This window comes from Liolophura sinensis, chromosome 7 (assembly GCF_032854445.1).
Source record: "Liolophura sinensis isolate JHLJ2023 chromosome 7, CUHK_Ljap_v2, whole genome shotgun sequence".
NCBI classification, from domain to species: Eukaryota; Metazoa; Mollusca; class Polyplacophora; order Chitonida; family Chitonidae; genus Liolophura; species Liolophura sinensis.
This window is the reverse complement of record NC_088301.1, coordinates 48,570,983-48,586,007: the sequence shown is the minus strand read 5'-3', so window position 1 is coordinate 48,586,007 and position 15,025 is coordinate 48,570,983. Positions and strand designations below refer to the sequence as shown.

General features: G+C 35.9%; 1 protein-coding gene across 1 annotated transcript in view; it reads left to right on the top strand.

Annotated features, from left to right (window-relative positions):
* The window catches only part of LOC135470111 (WASH complex subunit 4-like), a 29,307-nt gene extending 18,426 nt beyond the window's left edge, over positions 1-10,881 (top strand). Inside the window, 13 exon segments of the mRNA XM_064748868.1 lie at positions 188-292; positions 820-909; positions 1,254-1,298; positions 1,821-1,929; positions 2,305-2,458; positions 2,806-2,869; positions 3,381-3,464; positions 3,845-3,941; positions 4,147-4,241; positions 4,640-4,732; positions 5,207-5,306; positions 5,923-5,979; positions 9,159-10,881. Coding sequence (XP_064604938.1) covers positions 188-292; positions 820-909; positions 1,254-1,298; positions 1,821-1,929; positions 2,305-2,458; positions 2,806-2,869; positions 3,381-3,464; positions 3,845-3,941; positions 4,147-4,241; positions 4,640-4,732; positions 5,207-5,306; positions 5,923-5,979; positions 9,159-9,283 — 1,218 coding nt within the window. The 3' untranslated portion in view covers positions 9,284-10,881.
* The last annotated feature ends 4,144 nt before the right edge of the window (positions 10,882-15,025 follow it).

Below are 15,025 nucleotides of genomic sequence, written 5' to 3'. Positions count from 1 at the left end.
TTTTACAGAGATACACTTTATTGTACACTAATGCCCATTTTGTAGTACATGTATTATCTTAAAGTAAAAATTAAAATATTTTTGTCATTTTTTAATTTTATTTTGCACTGTAATGTGAATGGTTTTCAAGTCATAAGTCATTTCAATTTGAATGTGACTTAAGCCAAATCAATCTTCTACATTTCAGATATTTGTAGAACGTTCCAGCAACAACAAGTTCCTGAACACCATCAACATACGGCACATTGCCAATTCCATCAGAACTCATGGCACTGGCATCATGAATACCACAGTAAGTATGCTGAATGTTTTGTTACATTGTAGGGGTTTATTGCTAGAATATAAAGAAGTAGCATGTACTTGCCTTATAGAGGGTATTGTTAGTTACATGGTTACTCATTGATAGGATGTGGAAATATATGGTGTCAATAATCCTCATATTGAAGGTTACTGACACCTTATATTTCTGTATGCTGTCACGGAGTAACCATGTAAGGAATTTATCCTGCAAAAGACCCATTAATTCATTGCACAGTACCCATGTAGGTGAATCGCTTCAGTGATGTGTCCATTATTTTCACAACCTAACACAAGGAGATAGCCTGCTCAGCAGACATGTTTGATGTCGTCTGCAGGATTCGAGAATATACACATCCCGTTGGTGTCCAGTGAAAACTGGAGTTTTTTGTCTGATGTGGGATAATAAAATATACATGAACATTTTTGAATGCTTTTGTGGTAGAAAGTTGTCTCATGGATTCATATTGTTCCCACTGACCTTTTGAAAGATTTTGGTGATATATATTTTTTGTTAAACAGGTCAACTTCACTTACCAGTTTTTGAGGAAGAAGTTCTTCATCTTTTCCCAGTTTATGTATGATGAGCACATAAAGTCAAGGCTTATCAAGGTGAGGGTTACCTGAACAAGAACTATTTATGGGGAACTCGTAAAACTCTTTCCCATTTGTTCTTTCCTTTATTACGTCACAGTTCTCGGTGTACATGTGCTCATAAAACATATATGAACTACACATGCATTGTAATGTGACAGCAGAAAACAATGCGTTCTACTGTCATTCAGACCGTCTGTGGAGTTTTTAATTTATCTAATTAAAATATCAACCAGTCAGTAGTCTCCACTGAAGCAGTTAGGTTTCTTCTGAATGGTATTGGGCAGTGGTAATCCATTCATTGCTCTCAAGGAATGTGACTCACAGACTACAATATAATCTTTCATTTCTTTCCCTCACAGGACTGGAAGTTCTTCAAAGATAACCACATACAGACTGACCAGAAGGTGAGCTTCATAATGTTATATACAGTGTAAGGTGTTCTTTTTATGGTGTGTCGATTTAAACACTGAAACTTTGGAGCTCAGAGTGAATCATTTAGTATGTGTATATTTCACAGAATTTGTTTACTTGGTAAAATAATTTCCCTTGCCTACATGTATATATATTATATTATATATGTGGTAAAAATATACATTTACATACATGTATTTCTGGATATTTTAAGATGATTATTACCCTTGTCACCCATTGTTTTAGATGGTCAAAAGCGCTGGGGCTCTCTTACTATCGGGCCCTTGACCAATGAGGTTGCACTTTTTAATCAAGCTCTCACTGTTTTGGCTGCAACTTTAGTCCAGAGGCTAGTATTCAGGTAAATGAGGAATGTTAATGGTTTATTGTGGTGACTCCAGTTTTGTCCCACAATTATAAATCTGACTTCCATCATATAAGTGCAAAAGTCTTGAGCATGGGATTTGACAACAGTCAAGTAAATAAACAAATAAATATAATCTTTTTCTTTGCAGTATCCATTTGAGAGAGCTGACAAGTTCAACAAGGGCATCAAGAAGCTGGGTGTAACACCTGATGGGCTGAGTTACCTGGATCAGTTTCGCACGCTTATTACACAAATAGGTAAAACCATAAAACAACTTATTCTCAGCTGGGTCTGCTTGTCCATTCAGTCAGATATTTTGTTACCCATTTACTATACATTTGTAACCCATTTACATACATTAAAATTCAGTCAGATGACTGGTATACTTGTACACATAGCAATAACACAATATCAAAAACAATGTACAGTATACATTTTGAGTAGTGAATAAACATTTGTTACTGATTGTCAAACATAAATTGCTGAATAATTCTAGCTCTAACTTAAGTAAAGTTTAGATTAGATTAAACTGGATATTTCATCTTCTGAACTTTTCAAAGGCAGACACTGCTGTATAAGATTGTACATGTAACGATGTATGATCTTCATGTAGATTTACATCTGTTTACTAGGCAATGCCATGGGATACATTCGAATGATCCGCTCAGGAGGCCTCCACTGCTGCAGCAATGCCATTCGCTTTATCCCAGACCTGGAAGACATTGTCAACTTTGAGGAGCTCTGTAAGGAGGAAGGTCTTTCTTTGGAATGTCAAAGAGCTGCCAAGTGAGTTAACTGTTTTGGCAAGAACTTCCTGAACATTTGACCGCTTTAAGAATGGAAATATTTGTTTCTTTTTAATTTTTATTTGTATCTAAACAGTGATATTTATGTCATTGGAGTATCTTGCTGATATTATTTCTATAATTGGAACATCTCAGTATGTGAAAGTGACAGTTACTGAAGTGACACTTATCACACTGTGCTTTTGAGCTGCACTTGCGTGTGAACAAAATGTTGTATCATTTAAGTCAACAATACACATTGTATAAACAGAAGGATTTGCAACATGGGTTGCAAAAAAGAAATGGTTTTGCATGTTCTAGGTGAAAGTTTTTGTTGACCTATTTCAGAAACCTGGACCATGTGATTGGGAATCTTACCAAGAACTTTGCTGAAGGAACAGAATACTTCAAGGTCAGCTTATACATGTACATGTTAATGGCCAAGTATACCTACCTGTACAGTGTTCAGTGCTCAGTGCCCATTTATGTATAAACAGTGCATGCATCATATGTCTTACATTTGATATGTATCTGTGAATTATCTTGTATTTTTTTTATAACCATTTGACATTTATACATTTATTGGGTTTTGGGGTTTTTTTAAATCTGATACTGCCATGTCAGTTTAATGTGCTAATGTGAGTTTATGTTGGATGATATCCTTGATCTGTTTGGCAAGAAGTTTAATGTTCATTATGTCAAAAAAAAAGGTGCATATAGTTTAGGTATTGCAATATTAATTCATGGGAAAAGGGTTTACATTCAGGCTATACTCAGATCAGATTAGACATGTCCATGTAAGCATGTTTGACACTGTAGAGTAATGTTCTACTGAAGAAGTGAGATATTTGCTGGCTGTGGTATTTATGAGAAGACCAGGCAGATGAACAGTGGTTGTAAATCAAACAGGCTTTCTGTTTCAGCTGCTGGTTGATGTGTTCTCACCAGAGTTCAGAAACACCAAAAATATGCATCTGAAGAATTTCTTCGTCATTCTGCCACCATTAGTAAGTGTCAAAATCTGTATATGAAATACAAATACACACTGAGGCTTTGAGGCTCACATAAAATGTTAGGTATTTGAAATACCAATAAGACTATAACATAATGTTTGAAAGGTCAAAGTTAATGTAGAAATGGTACATGATGGAACTGCCTTATGCAGACATGCAGTAGACATAAAAAGGTTTAAGGTTTAATGAAGAGACCTTCACAGAGAAAATTTTTTATCAATTCCACTTGTGCAGACGGAGATGTGTGAAAATGAAAATGCTGACAGCTGAACAATTATAAAGGCAAGCCACACAACATGTATTAGAGATATATAAGAAAGGAAGAAGGCTGAGTATATGGGTATGAATGGATGAATAATGATTTATCTTTGCAGACATTAAACTTTGTGGAACATTCAATTGGATGCAAGGAAAAACTCAATAAGAAGAACAAAATTGGTGCTGCTTTTACAGATGATGGTTTTGCAATGGGTTAGTGGTTGAAGATAATGCAGTTCTGATATTAATATAATTTAAAAGACATATATACTGAATCGAATTACTGGATTTGTCAGATGTAGAATGTAAAATAATGAACTTCTAATGAATGTTTATGTAAAGAATTTAAGTTTTTCTACTATTTTTAAAATTTTCATTTAATATTTCATTTTATACACTTTGCTCTTGTTCTTGTCAGGTGTGGCTTACATCCTGAAGTTGTTGGATCAGTATCACGACTTTGACTCACTGCACTGGTTCCAGTCTGTCAAGGATAAGTACAGAATGGAAAAAGTAAGACACTTATTTTGTCAAACACACCAAGGAACAGAAGAATAGAACAAATGACAACTGCTCAGATTTCAGATCAATTGGTATCAGTGTTTATATTGTGCCATGTGAACTGCAGCTTTTAAAGTATCTTTTGCTTTCATAATTCTTGTGCTTGGGTTTTATATTCTTTCAAGCACTTCACAATATTTTCAAGAGCTTCTTTAAATGTAACCACCCCCACCCCTCCAATCATATTTTGTTGATTCTGTTTGTAACTGTACATACTGATGTTGGGTGACAAGATAGGATGTGAGGGAAAGGGACTACAGGTATGATTGCCATTTTCACTGACCAGTCTTCAAGCATAAATCTGATTGTACCTAGAGTAACGAAAATTTCATGTCTGTATTTTTACTCAGAGTCAAGTGATGAAGCAGCAGCAGGGACGGTCAGATGAGAAACTGCAACAAACAATGACCTTAACAGTCAAGCGGCTTGATGTGTACATGCAGGTAAGCTTTCATCACAAAATGAACACATGCACATGTAATAGCAGAAGCCTTGACATATAGGAACTTGGAATGTTCTGGGATGTTCAGAACTACTTAAATAAAATACATTTTTGATCGCATCATTATATGACCTCCATTCATCATGTTACAAATATGGCGCTTACTAATGTTCTTGAGTATGACATAAAACACCAAGCAAATAAATATATAAATTTTACAGGTACTTGTACCACCTTTTACTCTTAACCATTTGTATAATATAATATGTGAATTTTATTGCTTTGAGTGGTTAAACGCACCACAAACTGAAATACAGTAGGAGGTATGTGGATCTAAGAAAAAGTGAATCTATCATTACTCCCGCCGTTTGTGTCGGGGGGTGGCACCAATCATTGTTATCCCAAAGCTGTAGGAGTGCACCCTGTTTTATTCACTTGCTGATCATGTGACTTTGTCGTTATGATGTGATTTCAGGAGTTTGAGTTGCTGTATTACTCTCTCAGTAGTGCACGGATTTTCTTCCGTGCTGACCAAACAGCTGCTGAGGAGAGGGAAGAGAAGAAAGAGAAACAAGGTGAGCTACCTCACACCTGTAAACAGATGTTCTACTTTAAAATTTATAATTTGCCTTGGGTTTTCAAGCCTATAATTCATGTTGCAAGATGTTTTAATCAGCCTTATTTTGAGAGCATTGTTTTGTGAAGACTAATAAAGTTACACATCTTGTAAAGACTGGAAACTCGCCAACCCAACCTATGTTGTTTAGTTTCCAAAATGAATTTAAAAAGGTGCACAAGACACACTGAAAGTTACCCTTGGATATGTGAAAGATTGGAGAATTGGGGTATGGCCAGTTTGCTGTTTAGATACAGTTTGGTATTGCAGATATTGGAAATTGATCCAAGTGAAAACTTAAATTTTATTTACTGCAAATTGTCATTTGTGGGAATTTCTTGAGGAAAGGGTGAGTTTATGAGATGCTTGATATGCGTAATTTCCACGTAATATATGCCTACAGAATAGGTAGAGTATGTGGGGTAGCTTTTTTGCTGGTTTTGTTTTTTCTTTTTTTTTTTTCCATTCTAGTGTATCATCACTGTTTATAGTACAGCATAGAACAGAGAGGGCAGTTGATTCATGCTGTTCAGATGATTAGATTTGTCATAATTTTTAAAAATTTTTTAACTCAGATGCTGGTGCGGGTGATGTCCCACCCACAGAGAATGCTACTTCAACACCAACAAATGGTAAGACCTTCACTTTATCTTTGACCATTAATCTGCTGCAAACCTAATTCCAATTTCACTGAAAGTGGTTTGTATGTGGATCGTTTCAGTTGGAAACAATCCAACTTTTATATCAAGATGAGTATTCATCTGTGGTCCATGTGCCTGCACATTTATTTCATTCTTTTAACTGTAGTGTACCTGCCCATTATGATGCTCTGTGTAGTTTTGTACATTTATGGGCTGGGCATAGCCTTGAATTTATTTTCTTATTATTCATTTGAATACTTAAATATTTCATTGTGTGATTTTACAATCTAATGTCTGCTGCATCCAAGAACTATTTGCTGAGCAAAATGTTTTTCCAGGCAGTCATGTCATCTGTTTTAACAGTCGGTGTACTATTTTTACTCTGGAGAGGTAATAGCGATGAGAGGATTTTCATTTTGTCTGCTGTTCAAAACATTTTTTGAAGTTGCCTCAGAAAAATTGAAGAACTCTGTAGACATATGCAGCTTTCAGATTCCACTATCAAGTAAAATTTGAAGAATTTAATGTTGAAGGGTGAACTAAAATGGTATCAGTATGAGTCTATATTTGTCTATGATGATGAAGGTTGTTTTATTTTCTGGTGCTTACATCTCTGTACACACATTTCCCATTTGCTAGCTACCTGAGAATCAGCCAGGTAGGGACCTTCGTGCTTATATGCTTGCATCACTTTTTAATGTTTTATTATCATTCCTCTTCAGCTATTTTTCATGGAACTGCATAAATATTTACTGCCAAGTTTCCTTAACATGACAGCTGTAGAATAAATCTGGGGAAGTGTGCTGAAAAGTTACCATTGCTCTTTGACATCATTATGATTTGATTTGTTGTTTGATTTATACTTCAGTGCTGTACTGCAGAATTTTTCACAAATAGTATGGTTGTAACCAGCACCATTTACCTCACTAGGTAATTGACAAAGCTCCTGACATGAAACCATTTTGTTTTGACTGCATCTTTCTGTAATACTGCTGTATCTGCTCAGGAAGTAGTTGTATTCTGCATTGAAAGCTTCTAGATGTTGTCAGTCTTTTAACCAGCGTGTATGTCGAGATTGCCTTTGTGTGATGGAAATGTTATCTAATACAATTATCTGCTAGTAATGAGCCTTAGACTGCGAAATCTTGTGTTGGCCTATATTCACAGTGTCCTGCAATAACCTTTTTATTGCTGTATCAGTTCTGGAGATGATTATAGGATTACACCCAATCATTTCAGCTCAAAAATATTTTCCAGTCTTCTTTTTGACAATGGCTCATCTCATTAAATTTAAATTTGGTACACAGGTTCACTATTAGGACTACATTAGATCAAGCTCAGGTGTTGGGCTGGCTCTTTCATTTTAAATGGAGACAGTTTTTCCGATTTTTCTTCAGAACAGTTTGTTGTGTTGAACTGAAATTTGAAATGTGGCTTCACCATGCCAAATTACAGACAGTTATGCACTGTCAGGGATTTTTTTTTCTACGCAGTACTAGGAGTTTGAATTGAAACTTGCTACATGATTTCCATGGGACTAGTTTCAGATCAGTTCACAACTTTACGAATTTCTTTAGGCTGAGCAGTGCTAATAGAAAGAGCAACAAATGGAATATCTAACCAGAGACATGCAGGATCTAGCCACAGCCCTGTGAGCTCAGTATTTTCAAAAAAGGCCATTTTAAGTCAGTCCCATTTCACAGACTTATTTCAGGATCTGTTAATCCTGATAAAATTTTACAATTAAAAGACCTTTGACCTAGTTTTCAAGATTAAAGAGCACAATTGATTAGCTGTGGCTAGCATTTTGTAGGGTTTGTCCAAAACTTTACCCACTGACAGGGTTCTTGTTTGTAGCCTTGCTGTACACATATATTCTTCTTTTGAAAACCACATTTTACATGCTGTTGGTGGGAGATGGATGCGTGTAGTGGAAATCAGTTATTGTAGTTTGCAAATCACGATTAGCGAAATCATTTTGTTACTCATATTTCTGAACAAAACTTTGTTCAAATTAACATAGATTTTTGTTGTGTAAGTTTTCTCTGTTCCTTCATCTTTAGGCCAAGAATTTAAATATACATGTATATGAGCTACTGTTACTATTGTTAAGGTGCCCTAATATTGGCATAAACATGTAGTTTTTACTCAGACTAACAAATAGGCTGATTCTGACATCTTGCCTGTCGTGTTGTTGTACATCTACGTTTAATCCATTCTCATGCTCACTTTGTGTATGTAAAAGTGTTTATACCTTACAGTTGTCATGGTTTTGAAATGGTCATAAACAGAAACTTTAAGATATAGATTGTCAACAATTGATGATTTGTTTGTGTTTTTTTTTTGGGGGGGGGGGGGGGGAGAGCCCATTGTTTTCTCATTCTATATCTTGCCAATCTGTGTTGTATGTTTTCTGTCTTAGATTTTATCAAACATTTATTCTTAGATTTTATGCACATTATTTCTTGCATTGTTGAGGATTCACTGGTGGTTGTGACAAGAAAAGAGATCTACCCAATGCCTGTAGACTATTTTAGGCTTGTGTTTGTCAGTAGTTTTTGGGATTTTTTACATGTGCAAGTATATATCTAATATAATCTAAAGCAATGATCCAAAAGGCTTACAGACAGGAAAACCTGCAACTTTCTCAAGCAGTAGCAGAATTATACCGCATAATAGGCCAGTTAGGTGTAACTTTCAGATTACTGCATTGAGAAGCAGACTCCAGGGGGATCATTTGTCAAACCTATCACATGCATTAGCCTAATCTCCTTTGTACCATAGCAGTGACCAGTAGATGAATGTCCAGCATATTGTTTGTCATTCATTACCTTCACCTCTTCAAGACAAGTCAGTCTCCTGGAAGATGACATATCACAGATGAAAATGAATTTGTAATTGTTTTTTCAAAGCTCATTTGGGTTGTGAATTTCCCCCAGGTTCTGCAGGGTTTCTTCCCAGTTTCCTCCCACCATAATGGTGCTTGCTATCGTAAAAGTGAAATATTCTTGAGTATGACGTAAAACTCCAATCAAATAAATAAATACATAGGTAACAAAGTTGCTTTGCTAGGGATATTTGCTTGTAGCAAGGCATACTATGATTGTTGTTAGATGCTAGTCCTCATTTATGAGATGCATGTTTGATAAAATCTGTGTCTGTTTTTCCAGATGCTGGTGCCATGCCACAAGGGGATGTTAGACCAAGTGGGACTGATCCACCGCCACCTCCTCCCCCACCACCACCACCTCCCCCACCTCCCCCGCCCCCTCCTCCACCACCACCACCTAGTTAGTGGGGGTGCACCTGATGAGGAGTCATCCTGGGCATTCCAGCGTATCAGTGAAATGTGTCCAGGATAAATGATGATCCAGAGTCATGTGATGTAGATTGTTTTGAATTGAAAAAACAAAACAAAGCAAAACAGGCCCGAACGAGAAAAATAGCTCTTCTGAAAGAATGTATTGAGACATGTTTTTCACTTGAGCAGTTGTCTTCCAGTATGGAAGTCAAAGACGACTCGGTTAAGAAGCATGGTCAAAGATTGACAAACTAATGCAAGCACATTTCTGCTTTACAGTTTTTTTGTGTGTGTGTTTTTATTTTGGTGTGAAATTTCTAATATTCAGGAATTACCTACATGTTTGTTTTAAAATAAAACATGGTCATGTCTGTGCAAAGTTTACCAAATAGGACATCTTACATCTTACAAAGAATGTCAGTACATGTATTATGTTAATGTGTTATCATTAAAGCAGAGGTGCAGCTACCCGTCAAATGTTACCTACTGTGTTGCATAATTCAGAGGTGCATTTTGTTGAATATATCATTTTGTTCTTGTCCTATTAAAATATATTGGCTGTGTTTATGTGCACCCTTAATATCCCTAGTTACTTTTTGGTTTACCCATTATCAAATTATTACTGTTAGACCATTCATTTTTGTTTTGAGTATATAATGTTAAATACCAAGCAGCAAAATTTACGAAATTAGCAAGCATTGAAAAATAATGACTCATAAATGCTGCAAGCGTTACCTATATATGTATGTTACATACATATGTGTGCAAAGTGGGCATTGTCTGATCTTTGTTTATATCTTGATACCAACATGCAAGAAATCAGACCAAAATATTTACTTATTTACTGGGACTAACAAACCTTAGTATATTAATAATTCCAAAATGATGAGTAATGTTCAAATGTAATTATGGCAAGTCATTTTTGTGATGAAATAATGTTGACAGGTTTATATGAAATATGAACAAGTCATTTGATATATATGTACATGTATATATAAAGCACACATTGTAGACGTGTGCAGTTGTGGAGTCAGGTGCATTTTTCTTCAAGCAATGAAATTTCTTTTATTGTATAGTACAGTGTTTATTCCACAGGATTGTATTTATGTACATGTGTATTCCAAGATATATAAGATGAAAATTAGGTAAAATACCACTGTAATGCTCAATAAATTTCCTTATATCTAGAAGCATGTCTTATCTTCTTTTTTTCTCCCATTTATTTCAAGCATGTATGCAGGAAAAAATGTTTTTTGCTTTCAGCTATGACATTAAATCACATTGTGTTGTAAAGGAAGGTCGCATTTTGTGGCTTGATATACCTCTCAACTTCATATCAAACTATTCTCGTTTAGCCAGTCCACTCTGCAGTAATCTATACTATCATAAATGAGACAAAGATTCATCAGATTTTATAAGGAACACAGGAAATGTTGTGAGAAGGCTTGATGTAAGAACGCAAAAAAAGAGTGGGGGAGCGGTGTGTGGTGGTTAAAAAGCGGTACAGGGGTATGTATGCCCTTTCGACCTTCAGGAAAACCTTTAAGACAACGCTGAAAAAGCGGTCGCCTTCAGGAGTTTCTAGAAATGAAACCGGGTCCATGTCCGGAAAACTATGCAAATCAATTTTTTGTAACTTTTTCGTGTAAATGGCATCTCAGTAGGGTGCTTTAACCATCGATGTAACATCTTTTACGACAAAAAGGAATGCATGACGTACATTCATGTTTAATAAAAGTGGCCTCTTGTCCACATATACGCTTTAAGGCCTACCATTTCTCACCATTTGCTGTTTGAAAGCAACTTCATGTGAGACTACCCGAAGTGGCAACACGTGAGAACACCGCATTATGGAGACCAAAGAATCTTGAAAACATTATCCATTAGCCTTGTATGTGTGTCCAAGCTTTTGAAACACAATCACCTTCACCAAACATTTCAACCATTTCACAAAACTTAAACTGTAGAGACCACATCTATGTATATTACGAAAACATCAGGCTAGGTTAGACTTCATAAATACTGGCGCTGTGATCCGACTGAGGGATTGTCACTTTAAAGATTTTAACGCATACATAATTTTAAAACTAAGCCATTGATTTTATAATCCATCTTACAATGTCTGCTTATAAGGTTACTTTTTGCAACAGCTAGTTGATAACCCAGTGAATTTTGTGGTGTGCTTTGCACCTGCTTATGGTTGTATAAGTGAAATATTCTTGACTACGGTCTGAAACAAATTAACGCTTATGGGATCATGCTTGTGATATCGAGATGACATGCACAAATAAAATAACCCGCATCTCAGCTTACAGATGGAAATTTTTTATTTGTTTTGCCTGCAGCTGTATATTTGAGGTCGAACATAAGGTCGGAAACGCATCCGTGAGAGTGCACGTTACGTGAGCGTGGCAGCTGCCAGTAAGTGTAGGTATACGTGATTGCATCAAGGCCCAGTGTACGTGTACGCCATCAGTGCATCGCTTTACAACGTTAATTAGATAGCCGTAACTAATGTGTTCAAGTCTTATAGCTGGTATCTTCATTACTTTGCACTGGTGTCATTATTACGTCGCAAACCATTTGATGTCTCCTGGCCCCTGGCCCAGGGATAACAGAGTGATCTTAGACTAAGCAAAGCTTTAATCATGAAATTTGATATGTTCGTTTTGGTTATTTTAATTGAAATTTGTAGAACAACTTACGCAGAATTTACGTTTTCAAGTAATATTTTGACCTTTTTACATTAGAAATAACAATTTTAAGGTCATTTGAAATTTTGACTTCAGTCTAAGATCACTTCCTGATCTCGGGACCTGGTTTAAACATGTCGTCCATTACACCTGCAGTTAACCGTAACAATTCATTCATTTTTTCTTGACTTAGACAAGCTCACCTATATTTAGACGGACGTTGTGTATGATGACCTGACATGCATGCAGTATGAGGCACGAGATGTCCATCAGTTGCACACTTCACAATACAGCAGCTAATCTATGCAATTCATCGAAATGTTTCCAGATGACTAAACAAAGCGCACTATAGGTACTCATGTACGAAAGCAAATTTTTTTCAAGGATTATCTTCATTTATGTCTTGCACAGAGAATTTTAAAAATTCCCCTGCTCTCATTATTGGTCACTTGAAAAAAGTAAACTGGTGAAAAAGTAAACAGGGAAGGAAGATGGTTAAGAAAGTATCACATTTCTCATCGCATAACGTAAATAACGATATACTAGTATATATTTAGAAGTAGTTCCCATTTTATTACGAAATGTGAAACAGAAATCTAATGACAATGAAGAACTCAATTGTAACAATATATAAATGTACAAACATAGAATATCACAGGGATAGTCACTCGGGACAGGCAGGTTTGACATCCGTCCATATATGAAATAGTCTGACTTCTGTCAAAAGTAAGCCAATTTTTTTTAATAGATTTCTAATTGAAACTTTAAAAGCGGATAAAGGTCCATGAGGAAAGAACAATATATACCCATATACAATGTATCCTGTAAATGTACACACAGGCGTACTGCTTTGTATAATTTCTTAACATAACTGGCCTATGCTACTCTTACATGAATTTACCTGAAAACACCCCGCATCTCCGCTGGCTCACAGTCCTTTGTTCAGAAAAGATAGCGTAGGCAGAGATCACATTTCGCTTACTAACATGCAATCGGGATGTTATGAGGAAAGTATCACGTATAAATATGTCAACATAATGGGTATAAAATAGGCTTATTACAGCTGAGCAATATAATCCCTTACATATACATATATAGTGAACATAAGGTGATGTTTGTGGGCTGTTATAATGGTTATGAAAATTATTCAATTTTACATCAGTATGATGGTAGATCTTGCTCGTTGAAGCTTCTGCGTGGCTACATTTATTTATTGTTTTAGGTATGCCGACAACATTCAGACTTGCGCGTACATGAACGCAGAAGCCATTAATGTGAGTCGCATTATAATGTGCCACATGCATATACAAGGATGTGAAAGACTTCATGGCTTTCAAGGGTATAATACTTACAAGTTTTATATATTTGAGAACGCGCATACAAGTGTGCAAAGGAACAAACAATGATTTTAGTTTTCAACAAACAGGTCTATACAATGGTATAATTAAAAAAAGTTTTCATTTCTTTATTTTTATTTTTTATGACAACCAAGAAGCCGACGATTGTAGTTCTGAAGGACAGTTGTATATATATATATATATATATATATATATATATATATATATATATATATATATATATATATATATATATATATATAATTAGTATAATTTTATACGTAACCCGCCACTTTGGACATTGTTTCAGGGGCCTGTCCATGTTAGGGGGTTCCGCAGCCAGGAATATATGTATATATGTAAAACTACACTTGATCGCTGTTAGACTACATTCTCTCACTATGCATATTTGAAATGATCGTCTCCGTTGCAATGGTTACTCATAGCACAGCAACTATTATCACTATTTCAAACACACAATAATAAAGAATTGCTCTATGCAAGCTATCGTATACAAGTAAGCTTTTATAAAATATAATGGAAATCCATATTGCCAAATACTGTGCGTATAAATGGCATAATGGAATGCATGTTTTATCTCAGCACATATTGATAAAAAGTTGGTATCTAACATCGATACCAATTAAGGCACCATTGTTGTTATATGTCGTACCACTATTAAATGGTAATAATCTGCTTGATTCGTTTATGTTATGCCTTCCTCGAGTTTATAATTCCACTTGTTGGATTAAGGGATATATACTGGAAAAGACATCGTGAAATGACGCAATTCCAATGTACATGCAAGCCTCTAACCTTCTCCTAATAAAGCCAAAAATTTAATGGATATTTTTACTCACAACGGCGTCAAAATGTCAGCCGTGTAGCTCCAACTGAAGTGCCGGCGCCCTGTCATTTGAGTGCTGGCTTCGTAACAGGGAGACCTGGGATCAAATCCCGTGTCTGGTAAAGGCAGACTAAAATTGAGAGGAGAGACCCAGCATTGGTCGGTATATATCGACATGACGTTCCAGTACAGGTAAGACTATCGGGATGGCGTTTCAGTAAATGCGGTACTAACGGCAAGGCGTTCCAGTGAATGAATGCGGTACATTTAATATGTCAGCATAGGGACCTGCATCCTACAAGCAGATGGCGCCCTGAAATCACCGAAATGAGATTGAAAGCAACCATAAAATTAAAAGCTTACAAAACCAAACAATCCTGTATAGCCAGAATGAACGCATATGAATATATAGGCGGTCCTGTAAGTTTAACCGCCTAATGCAATATCAATGTTTACAATGTCTGGGGACTGAAATTTCACGCTGTGATGCACATACAACACACACATTTCGCCCACGTCTGCAAGAATTGCCGCAAAAACCATTACACAAATATCAACGTGGGTATGAACGCCGGTCCGCAGGCTGAATACTTCCTTCGCAGGCTACAAATGCTAATCACTATGACAGACTTGCATTAAACTTGACAGACAGTTGCCTTATATAGACTGCCATAATGAACACAAATACAATACGAACTGCATTAACAGCACGACTCTTATCAATATATTACGCAACATATCAGCAGTTCATAATATGACTTTCTGAATATTCAAATGGTAATGTTAACTACATATAATTAGGCTCTCGTGTATGTTAAAAATTCCACACTGCACACTTTTTTGCTCATGTATCATAAAT